Source organism: Plectropomus leopardus, chromosome 20 (genome assembly GCF_008729295.1).
Source record: "Plectropomus leopardus isolate mb chromosome 20, YSFRI_Pleo_2.0, whole genome shotgun sequence".
Classification (NCBI taxonomy): domain Eukaryota; kingdom Metazoa; phylum Chordata; class Actinopteri; order Perciformes; family Serranidae; genus Plectropomus; species Plectropomus leopardus.
This window is the reverse complement of record NC_056482.1, coordinates 24,797,682-24,809,928: the sequence shown is the minus strand read 5'-3', so window position 1 is coordinate 24,809,928 and position 12,247 is coordinate 24,797,682. Positions and strand designations below refer to the sequence as shown.

The window sequence follows — 12,247 nt, the reverse complement described above, 5'->3', positions numbered from 1 at the left end:
TAATGACAAAAACCCATTACGGAGTTGGTGTTAGAGCAAGGGAGCACATGGTTAATGCAATATGTTCATGATGAGGCCTGTGATGTTTCCTTAATAACATATTTTTGCAAATAACGTCATGTGGGTCTGCTTTGAGAGCTTTATATATATAAGTAGGAGTCACAATAAAAAAGGTTAATTTCTGCAGCTTGTAAGCCACTGTGTCACTGTGGTTGCACTGCATGTTGTCAGACTTTGGAGTTTCAAACAGCTTTGAGAAAGTGAAGCGAGAGAGAGGACAAGACCTCTTCCTGTTTCATAAAGTCTGACACCGTCTCAGTATAATGAGGCCAGTAGATGAACTGAAAAAAGAAGCACATGCTGTCTAATGTTTTCCCTGAGCATCACTGCCAGCCTGTGCGACTCCTCGTTATCTTCTTTCTTGCTACTTCTCCTGCAGTAATTAAGAAATTGCCACATAAAGAGAATGTTTAGGACATAATTTGACTCATATAATCATAGTTTCTTGACACTAAACTGCATTGTAGAGTATATTTCCTGAATAGAAGTCATGTCTGTGAGTAACAGTGACAGTGATGGACAGTGGCTCATTTTAAGGACTGTAATTGTTCCATGTTTATGCATTCAGATAGTAAGTTTTAAAGTGTATCATTTTCGCAGTTGTGCTGTCCAGATGCTTGTAATGTAAAACATGGTCCCACCCTTCTCTCAGTGTAAGTATAAAGAGGCGCGCGCACACACACACACACACCCACACGCACACACACACACACACACACACACACACACACACACACACACACACACACACAGCTCAGGGTATTTAAGGACTGATAATAACAGTGCATCGCAGAAAGCTGTTATTACTGCTGCTGCCCTGCAATGATGATAAATAGAAAGGCGATGTAACAGCGGTGGAAAGTAACTATGCAATTTGCACTACTATGTTTCTGCACATTTTTGAGTACTTGTATCTACCTCTGTATCATGTTTTCATCCTGTACAGAGTGCACACATCCAGTCGACTTCATAAGCGACAAAATGCACATACTCATTTTGGTTTTCCTGCTTCCACCTCACTTGGTGTTGTGGCTAATGTTGGCTAACTTTTGATTTGCTGTGTGACTGAATTTGCATTGCTTTTTACTCTCTTCTTGACTTTTGTGTACTTGTCGTGATATTAAATTAATGTTTCAACATGTCAGAGATAAACATGTCAATGGTTTTGTCATGAAAGTAAAACAAGTAACAGGCTCAAGAATTCATGAGAAATAAATGAAAATTCAGCTTCATCATCCTGTAAGTGGTCACTCTACAGCAAAAGTTCCATGACCTTGCTTTAAATCTCCAATGCACCAAATCATGTCTGTTATTAAACTCAAAGGGTGTTATTTAAATGGTTTTAAAAAAGAAAAAATAAGTCCACTTCATATCCAGTGTGGCTTTTTGCAGTCTTCACAAAATCAGATAACTTGCCTGAGGGGACATCACTTGTGGAAATGTATTAGATGCTTATACCTTCCCTGTAGCAAATATCTAAAAGTGTGCCATGAAATAATTGATTTTGCTTAATTTCTGGAATAAACCAGTGATATTAACTCCCAGCAAGGAAACTCCTAATTTCTCAATGATTCATTTTGTTTACACTAATCTGATAGCATCTGGTCAAGTTGCAGGAGAAATCCATAAAGAATGCATGTTTAACATTATAACTGTGTTGTTAAATGGCATTACTTTGGCAGCATTTGGAACTTGACTTTGGACTCGAGTACGAGGACTTGAAACTTACTTGTGACTTGCAGAGTGGTAAGTTGGTCTCATTTTTGCTTTTTGAAGTTCCTTCTGGAGACAAAGAGGTCTACAACTGTTTTCACATATGCAGTAATACATCTATTTACCTGAGAGTAAAGTTTTGAATCCAAGACATTTCAAAGATTTTTTTTACATTATGTTGTTTCTATTTTTTTTTTGGGATGTGTATTTGGACCTTGACAGGAAGTTACACTTGCACTTAAAAAGAGATTGTTAAACTGTAATGCAGGTTAGGAAAGAGATGAAAATAACTTGGACACTGGGGTTTTAATCATGTCAACCAGTCAATGATTACTTCTTACGGTACAGTATTTTAGCAATATGCAACCATGAATGTTGTGGCCAAAAACAATGAGTCGTTCAGTTGCTTGTAAAACATCAACCGAATAACAAAGCCGGGGTTGAAAGGGGGGATGAAAAAAGAACGTGGGTTGAAAGCTGGTGTGGGGTTAAGTAGGGAGAGACAAGACAAGCGTGGGCAGCAGAAGAGGAGGATTTCATGGGAAAGGGTTTGAGAAAGAGGAAGAATGGAAGCAGTTACGATGGGAGGGCAGCAATGACAGGACTGCTATTAAAGCTTCCACTAATAAATGCTCTGCAGCCCATTGAGGAGCAGAGATGGTGCTGAACCTTTGTATTTGCGTGTGTTTTACGCACATTCTGTGTTGTCTTGTCACTTTTCCATGTTTTTGAAACAGCTATGATATTTCTGTATTAAGCCTTTGAAACCTAGATTAACATCACTTTTCTTGTGCTGCGCTCAGATGCCTTCACAAGTATTTAAACCCTCAAAATCTCAGCAAAATTGTTTGCTTTCTTTCAGGGGAAAAAAAGGCAATATAAAAATAAAATATCAAAATAGAAGTCCTCTGACAATGTCTTTGTTGACAGAATAGCATCAGATAGTGACACAAGGTATTTTATTGTGAAATGTTCACAGAACCATGTTTTTGACAACGCAGGAGATGGCACGACTTCATAAATGAGTAAAATATCTGCAAATAAATGTGGAAATTCAGGTCTCATATCAGAGGCAGCGTTGCAGAGGTGTCACAGCAACAACACTGCCAGTGTGGACACCACCAGCAGTTTAAATAGTACTGAAGGGCTGATGAGCTGATTGATGGCAGGTGAGTGATGAGTGGGGAACCAGGAGAGCTGAGGAGCAGATTTTAAACAGGTGTGTGGGTAGAGCTGCAGCTGTTGCTACTTAGTACTGAACACAAGGTAGGGGAGTCTGAGGGCAACACTGTTTGGTGGCATTACTCAAAACCCCTTTAGACTGATTTTTATGTACCTTTATTAATGGTCTCCTTATAAAAATTAATCAAATGTTTTTACAAACATATTTAGTCACAACATTAAAGTCAAATGTTACATGTGCCCCACAAATGCAAAAGTACAAGCATATAAGGGGAAATTAGCAACACACTTAATACCTTCATATAAATACCAAGGACCACAATAAACTCTAGATTTAGTTCATCAAACAATTTTGAGTGTATCAGTTGCCCCCAGTCCTCCCTACAGATGAAGTGGCTTGAAATGTCATTAGTTTTGCAGATATTTGGTCAAATCAGAGGGATTCATCCTCTGCACACCATGAATTTTTGTCCAAAACTCAGTGGCTCATGGAATACTTGTTACTGAGATATCAAAGTCTGGATCAAAGTGGTGAGTCAACAGACTGACCATTGCCACGCCACTAACCAGGCTAAGAAAAGCATTTGAATGTGTGTGTGTTTGTATTTGTCATTTGCTTCTCATTATTGTTGCATAGACACGCACCTTCAAGTTTGCTCTACAAGACCATCACCAGCACTCACATTATTCCTTTATCATTTTTATTGCACAAACAATTTAATACAATCGTATCACACAATAAAATATTGTCACATTATTCTTCACCTGAATGCGAACAAATACTTAATTAAATATTTGGAAATAATATAATTGGAAATGCAGCCTAGCTGAGCTGCTAAACAAAGCAAAATCACACTCAATAATAAAAAACTAACTCATAAATAGTAGTTTAAGTTGATCAAGTGTGAGAGAGACGCATTTCCCTGCAATACACATTTTATTAAGGCCACATTCAATGTACGTTACATTTTCTGAGATCTTTCCCCTAAAAACTAATTTTCTCCATTTTCAAATGACTGCTGTGTTTTGTTTTTTTTTTGTTCCTCCACAGGTCAGAGGTCAGACTCAGCAGCAGACCAGCACATAATGGGGATCCAGTGTTTTGTTCAAGGACACTTCAGCATAATGAATACAAGGGACTTGAACCAAAGATTGTCCTTTTCAAGGCTAATCTCCCTCGGCCTCTGCACTGTGTGGTTTGTAATATGAAAACAATTCCTACCCATTTCAAGGAAAATCAAGGACTGCGTCTGTTTTAAATCCTGAAAATTGCCTGAAAATGTCTCCACTGCACTATCGACACGTTTTAATCCAAACTCATCAATTACTGCTGCTTTGTCAGGGGACCTAAACATGTGCCTTTTTTTTGACATTCAGAGATGTCATGACAATTTTTGCTTGTTACATACTTTGTGTTTTTTCAAAATACACTTCAGTTTTCGCAGGAAATGTACGGCTTCTAATTGTAAAATGCAAACAGTATTTTCAAAAAATAAACTAACACTGATAAAACACTTAATTGCACTTTATACTACAGTAGTTGCTGGTGGTGTTACAGACTGCTGCCCAATATGTAGCATACCGCCGGGAAGGGTGCCTTTGTGCATCCGTGTCTATGGTCCACTGACAGTGGACTGACTGTGGCAGTATTTGACAGGTTGGGTTGTTGCTCACTGCATTAAAAACTGCTTTGGTCCAGTGTGTACCATTCCAGCCTATGCTTATTACAAAGTCATCATATACTGCCACTTGGTCAGTGATTTTGGCATAAAATACAGACACCAAAAGCCACCTTCTGCGGCAGTATGATGTGTGTCAGAATGTGACATGGCTGGACAGAATCTTTTGCAGTGTTTTGATGCGACTCCAGTTGGCCAGATGGTACCTGGTGCAGTCGTATGATGCGCTGATGGGGGGTGTTAGTTGATAATGCAGCCAGACAGAAAACTGCCATGTCAAGATGACTTGCTGCCAGACAGCATCAGGCTGAAACATTGTTTGTAAGGGCATAATAAAAGGAGCACAAACCCTGAACTTTCACCCGGGAGGTCAGTGTTTGCTTCCTGTTTGAATGCAGAGCAAAGGCATGATGTCTTTTCCCCAAACCTAACCATCCTAAACATGTGCTTTTGTTAACATTGTGATGTTGGAAGCAGCATCCCGGAATGTCAACAAGTTGGTGTCTGACTCCGAGATCACTGACAAAATGGTGATTTTTGAAGCTTTGAATAAAAAAAAGGCTCTTAAACTATCCTCTTGTGTATATGTTGATGCTCCCACTCGCTGTCAAAACACTTGATAAAAGTTATGCATCATTACCGTGCTATCAGTGCTTTCTCAGAATTTCCATTTCCTCCAAATAACTAACTCTTCACCTCCTCCTAATCTGCAGAATCTGAACATGCATGTAAAAGCAGGACATTTGTCGATGAGCGCTGTCTAAAATTTGAACTTCGTCGATACAGCCACAAGAAAATCTATCCACTTTTGTGACAGAAATCTCATCATTTCACAGTTTAACCAAGGAAAAGGTATCTAAGTGGGTGGTTAAAGGAGCAGTGTTAAAAATGAAGGAACATTTTGTGTCATTATGCATAACTACATTATTTGCATTTCAGGCATAAATTCAGGCTTTTTCTACCTTTGTATGTCACACATTTTGGTGACCATTTTTTTAATTCTAATTCTCAGTTTCCATTGCTGCTCCCCGACAGCGGAAAACATCACTGACAGATCTTAGTCATTAATAACCATTCCTAAATATTGCCTAGAGCTACCTTTTTACAGTTGCTCAGTAATTTATTTATTGTAAAAAATATCCTGGTTTAGTTCACATAATCCATACTTGTTGACAGAGGACTTAATTTTACAATTACCCTGTTAGATACATGATACTCCTGATTTGACACTTGCTTTTACAACAATTTATACTTTCATTTTGGTAATATGATTGTGCGTTTTGTCTATATGCAGCTAGAGCTGTTTGCAAAGCTACCTGAGTAAAAACTGCAATTTTAGGCCAATTGTACTACACTTAAAGTGTAACAAAAATTAGGCTACTTGGACAAAGATCAATAAAAATGTCACATTTGTTTTGTATTTTGCAGTCAAGTGATCAGGCCGCATGTCACAGTTATAAAATGTGCGCCTGTTCAGAACTTATTACGCACAAACTACAAATACACTCAGCTTCTGCAGACTGAGGACTTTCGGTATGAGTGGTGACTTTGCGAGTCAGACCTTAAAAGTTCAGATTCAAGGGTCATACATGGGGTTGCTGAAGTTTCCCAAAGTGCTGCGTTCGTTGTTTTCCAGTAGAGGGCCATAGGATGTCCGCCTGGAATGGAGAGGTGGAGAAAACAGGAATAAAAACGACAGTAGTACTTACTTGTAAAATATACTTAAAAAACTGCTCATTTAGTATTTACATGTTTGTAATTGCTGTTTTTGCAGTTACTTCAGTATGAAGTATAATCTATATAATGTTACCATTCCCATCAAATTTTACTGCTTGAGTTATAGTATAATTAATAGTTGCATGTTAGTGTATTTGTAGGAGATGAGCTCTTGACTTACCGGACCTTGTAGTAGTACAGCCCAACTAACACTAGGGTGACGGTTACAATGAACACACAAATAATGACTGCGATACTTCCTGGAGAGAGACAATAAAATATACATTTTTAGTAAAAAAAACCCAGATTTATTATTTATTTATTCGTCCAATTTTCCCAAGCACTTCCAAAATGTGTTTGTGTTATTCAGCGATTTCGTGATGTTGTAAGTTATGTTATCACCTCATAGTTTCCTGATTGGTCTAACACACACAGTACGTGGCTGGCCTCAACTGATTATACTTCTTGTGATAGACTTTAATCTTCTCTGTTAAATCTCTAACTCTGTATCAGGTAAGACATAATGGCCACTGTGCCTCACAATGTACCATGACCTTAAGATATTTCTTTTTCCGGCAGACAACACTGACCCTTGAGCTGAAGAAATAATTAGTAATCTCCCAGTGGGAAACTGAATGAACCACATTGTTAAAGATCTATTTGTATGCTTGAGATGGTACGGAGGTGCAATAAAATAATCAGACAGCTGTCAAACAAGGCATTGGGAAATTGCCAATATCTCCCTCCAAGGTTAAAGTTTAAGTAACTTGGCTGATAGACTACATAGTAACAAATAAGGTTGAGTTTCCACAATGAGCTTGGAGGAAATTTAAGGATTTGTTTATTTACTGTAGATGATCAGTCCTTTGCTCATCATGGAACAAAGCTGTCTGTTTTTTTCACTCACTTGGTGTTGAGTGGGTAGAGTGTAAGAGAGAGGTTTGTGCTAGACACTCTGGAGGTTGAGATCAAAATTTCACTCTAGTTCCAAATGACACTGAGGCAGTTGCCCACAAGCTTCATCTGAATGCAAATGCACATTTTTAAATGGGACACGTAGCCTAGAAAAAGTCACGTTCAAAAACCACTGCCCTGTAGACACGCCATAAAAGTTCTGAGTCAGATGCATTATCAGATTTACTAATGACGGGAAAGACTTTTTCACATTCCCGCACATGAAGGACAAAGTTCAAACTGTGGGACAACACCTAAAACATGGAATTGTTTAGGCTTTTGAGCCTGGGTAAAGAGCACTTTAACAAGGCAAATACTTACAGTAAGAAGAAGTAAAAGTGGATAGATGGTGGATAGACCAGAACACTACTGAATGTATGATTTAAAAAAAACAAGGAAAACACAGAATTTGCAGACACTGAGCTTATGAATTCCCATGATAATATTGCCTGTACAACTTGTAACATATACTAACAGGTCTGTAAAGAGTGACATGTGTTGCCACAATATCTGAAATGATGACAATGACCTGGTCTCATGAAAAACCTGGTCAGTTGTTGAGCAGTTATGTGAATGATAGAATGAGCAGGGGGAGGACTGGCAGAAAGCCTTTTTTTCATCAAATGTTTTGCCATTTGCTTTCACTCATTCATCTATAAAGACTCAACTGTTAAGTAAACAAGGAAGTGTAAGAGGAAAGTGTTGTGTTCACATATTAACCACAGATTGACTCAGAGCTTAAGGAGGTCATAGATGAGGAGGAACCTGATCCATGGACTCTGCATGCGTACATTTGACCTCTTTAATCAGAGAGGTGTGATTGCCTTTGGTTAGGTGTGATAGTGTGTAAGGCAATGTCCTTGCATGACACATTCAGATACCAGATACCTAGTTTCCTCCCACAGTCCAAAGACATGCAGGTCAGGTTAATTGGTGACTCTAAACTGGCTGTAGATGTGAATGTAAACATGAATGGTTGCTTGTCTCTACATAGCCATCTTTCTACCACACTTAAAAACTGCGAAAACCTGCTAACAGAGAGGTCAAGGGTATTTATCACCACTGTCTCTGATTGACCGTGATGGAAACACGACATATGGGTGAACACAATTTCAGCTCCTTAACTTGTAAGTTGCCTTGATGTGCCCCCACTAATAACTGTTCATCAACACCTGAGCAGGAACATCGCTCCATATTAGTTCAAACTAAGTTTAAAGAAAAGACAGAAAAAAAAAATAACTCATGGAAAAAAGTGACCAGCCTGTGAGTGACGCCGAAAGTGACACACAAAAAAAAGAACACACACAAAAGGCAGAGCCGTGCACACAGCCTTACACTACTGGCATAAGGAAAGCAGTTTATAGCCTACCAGAATTAAAAAAACAGTGTGCATGCTGTAATTTTAATGAAAATGGGGGTGTACCCTGCCTCTTGCCAAATGTCATTTGGGAAAGCCCCCCCGCGACCCCTAACAGGATGACTGATAATGACTGAATAAATGAAAATCTATAAATCTATGTGCATAAAAACCTTGCACAACATATTTAACATTGTGTTAACACTGTTATTCAAGAAAATGTAAAGAAAGAAAAGAACTTTTTGACGTACCTGAGCTCAGAGCCTTGGACTTGTGTCCTTCATCAACCAGTGTGGTAGTTTGGATGGTACTGGTGGTAATGGCAGTGGCGCTGGGGGTTGTGGTTGCAGTGGCAGTGGCAGTGGCAGTGGCGCTGGGGGTTGTGGTTGCAGTGGCAGTGGCAGTGGCAGTGGCGCTGGGGGTTGTGGTTGCAGTGGCAGTGGCGGTGGCAGTTGCAGTTACAGTTGCAGTTGCAGTTGCAGTAGCAGTAGCAGTGGCAGGGGGCGTTGTGTTGTGTGTAGTGTTGAGGGTGGGGCCAGGACCAGTGCTGGTGCCGTTGGTGCTGGTGCTAGTCTCCTGGATTTGGGCTGTGGTAGATGAGGATGATGGGGTTGATGAAGAAGGTGAGGAAGACGTGAGCACAGTTTGTGCTGTTGACGTTGTCGAGTTCGAAGTGTTGTTTATCTCTGCTGTAGCTGTCAACGAGGTGGAAGCTGTACTGCTGATGGACGGAGTGGGACTGGAGGAATTTTTATTGGTGCCATCAGAAGTTGACTCGGTCTGTTGTGTAAATGATGAATTCAAAGTTGTAGGCGAGGAGCTGATGGTGGTCAACATGGTCTCAGGGTTCAGTGAATCGGTAGGAGGGACTGTTGCTGCTGAGGAGGGCAATGGAGATATTGGTGTTGTATTTTCCGCCTGTGTTGTAACTGCACGGCACAACAGTAAACCTGCAAAACAAAAGACATTTTGTCAATCCTCTGGGCTGGCTTTAATGCTACTCATACTCCTATCTCTCTGCACGAAAAATGAACTTTTCAAAGCCAAGCTTTCAAAAATATTATACATTAATATTATTCTCTACTTTGTGGGTTAAGTTTTTAACCAACATAAGTCAGTCCTTATCATAAACATCAAATATTGCAAATATTGCATTGCTGCAATGATTATCATTATCATGTTTTTTTTCTAAATTTACTTATTTCCTGCAATTTGAGGAACATGCCTAACTAAGTTGCTCATTGCTTCTTTTTTTAATCACTTTTTTGAATAATTTGAACCACTTTGCTTAGGTTTCACAGTGTTAACTACTTGCGAAAAGGCGCCTGAAAGCAGCACAAAAGTGATGTCGAATTAGGTATCGAAAGTTTAAAAAACCAACTTCACTCTTACAATAAATTATTTTTTAAGAGTATTGCATTGTCATGGCAGAGTCATGTTCTGTGGAGTAGAAGACATTGTAATTCTTTAGAAGGAAACCACAGTTTTGTCATCAGTGTTTCAACAAACAGGAAGTCAGGGCAGAGGCCAGGTATGATGCATTTAAGAGACATCAGGGAGAAAGACACTGCACAACTATGCTGGGATGTAAGACCTGAATTACTACCCACAGGTTTCAAAACAGCACTGTGCTCTTCACAGTCAGTCAAGATTTTCTGCCTCTGAGCATTAGTGACCCTGACACAAATTTGCTTAACTCCTTGAGACCTGGATCGACATCAGTTTACCTGTGCTGTGTCGAGGTGCCTTTCACGACGTATTTAACAAGCTATTCAGCACTTGAAATTTAGGCAAATTGGTTTGATTTCTTTTGAAAACATAAGGGAAAAAGGGCAATAAGCAACTTGGCAAGAAATTTTCTTCAAATTGCAAAAAAATCAGAAAGAGGTGACAAGAAAACAACGTGATAATTTGTTAAAATTAAAAAAAAAAATTATGGAAAAATGTCCAGAAAACTGTATGTCAAATTATTATAACCACATGTAGAATTATGTTATGTTATGTTATGTTATGTTACAGAAAGCACTATTTTCAGGTAATTTCCTTGTTACTTAAAAAACAACAATATATTTCCTTTATTATATGCATTATTCTGTGTTTTAGAGCTCAGCACTAAATCAAACACTACAAAACAAAGATGCATTCTCTCATATGTTAACTACTCAATGTGGAGAGTGGGCTTGTGATTCTGATTTTTTTTAATTGAAAAGTTACATGTGACTCCATCTTAAAACCAACCAAAAATTCTACTCTTAGGAGTTGCTGCAACTTAAATGGTGAAAAATGTGAAACAATCCAGATGCAATGGTAAACAAGAGATTATCTCCCCCAAACAGAAACTTGGATTAAATTTGAAGTGATTTTAAACAGTTTTCACTGATTTAGAGCTATATCAGATAGTAAGCAGGATATTTTTGCACTGGAGCCTGAATATTAAATCAAAATTTATTTGGTAGTTGAAGTGACTTTTTAACATGCTATATCTGCATCCCCTGCACCTCCCTGAGCCAAAATTTTCTTTATTAAAGTGAACTGCCTTGACTCTTACAACACTTGCTTAAGACACTGAATTATCTTCTACATAAACAGACAATAAAGTATATTTTTAGGCCAGTCTCCACATCAGATAGCATACAGTGAAGTCAGAGTTTACTCACATGTTATCAGAGTTTGCAGGCTGATCCTCATCATTGTGTTCTTGTCTCTATAAATCTCCACAAACACTTGTGCAGCTGCAGCTCTGCACTCTCTGTGGTCGGCTGTAGTGTGTGTGGCTGCCTGTGACTGGAGGTGACTGATTATAAGAGCTTGGGGGCGTGGCTGCTTGATGACTGAGTCACGTTCAAAAAAGAGCGGCGGTCGTGGTATAAAGCACCATTAGCCTGTTAATGACTTAAAAACCGAAGACCACAGGAAGTTGCATCATGTGTGAATAAGGTATATTTATTGAAGTTAATGATAGTATTAAAAAGTACAACTTTTAACGTGGTATCACGTTTCAATAAAAAATATTTGTCAAACAATATATTTCCAAATATAGCTATAGCTAGCTGTATCGTGTGTATATATGATCCTTTTCATTATTTGTTCTTTTCATTTTTAAAAACTCATAGTCCTCTTTTAAAACATTTTTTTTAAAAAAACCTAATTTTTATAAAATGACATTTCTAGGATTTCAGGATGTTTCTACAATGTTTGATATTTTTAAGATTTTAGGATCTCTGGAATTATATAACATTTCTAAGATTTTAGGATGTTTAAGGAGTCCAGAATGTTTCGAGTATTTTATGACCAGTAATTTTGGATCTTTCAATTGTTTCTGAGATTTTACAACATTTCTATGATTTTAGGACATTGCAAAGATTTTAGGATGTTTCTAGGACATATCTTGTATTTTAGGACACTTCTCTGACATTAGGACGTGTCTAAGATTTCAGGATGTTTTTAGGATTTTAGGATGTGTCTAAAATTTTAGGACTTTAGAGACTTAGTTAGCACCTCTGTCAGGGGTGCAAGGGATCCTCCATTGGCACATATTTTTGATAAACAAGCTCAATTTGATGCTGTTTTATTCACTTTGTTTCCC

General features: G+C 38.4%; 1 protein-coding gene across 1 annotated transcript; it reads right to left on the bottom strand.

Annotated features, from left to right (window-relative positions):
* Positions 1-5,066: 5,066 nt before the first annotated feature.
* On the bottom strand, positions 5,067-11,415 carry parm1 (prostate androgen-regulated mucin-like protein 1). The gene is made up of 4 exons (XM_042509815.1): positions 11,319-11,415; positions 8,913-9,611; positions 6,532-6,610; positions 5,067-6,292 (listed from the first exon to the last, which is right to left on the bottom strand). Exons 1-4 carry the CDS (start codon positions 11,350-11,352, stop codon positions 6,211-6,213), a joined length of 894 nt encoding a protein of 297 aa, XP_042365749.1. The 5' UTR covers positions 11,353-11,415; the 3' UTR covers positions 5,067-6,210.
* Positions 11,416-12,247: the final 832 nt, after the last annotated feature.

What these genes read in the sequence shown, in the direction of transcription:
- parm1 (XM_042509815.1), bottom strand. Translation starts at nt 11,352, where the DNA reads ATGATGAGGATCAGCCTGCAAACTCTGATAACAT. An exon ending in GTCCAAGGCTCTGAGCTCAG is followed by an intron (nt 6,611 to 8,912) that starts GTACGTCAAAAA and finishes GTCTCTCTCCAG; the next exon opens with GAAGTATCGCAGTCATTATT. An exon ending in CTGTACTACTACAAGGTCCG is followed by an intron (nt 6,293 to 6,531) that starts GTAAGTCAAGAG and finishes TCTCCATTCCAG; the next exon opens with GCGGACATCCTATGGCCCTC.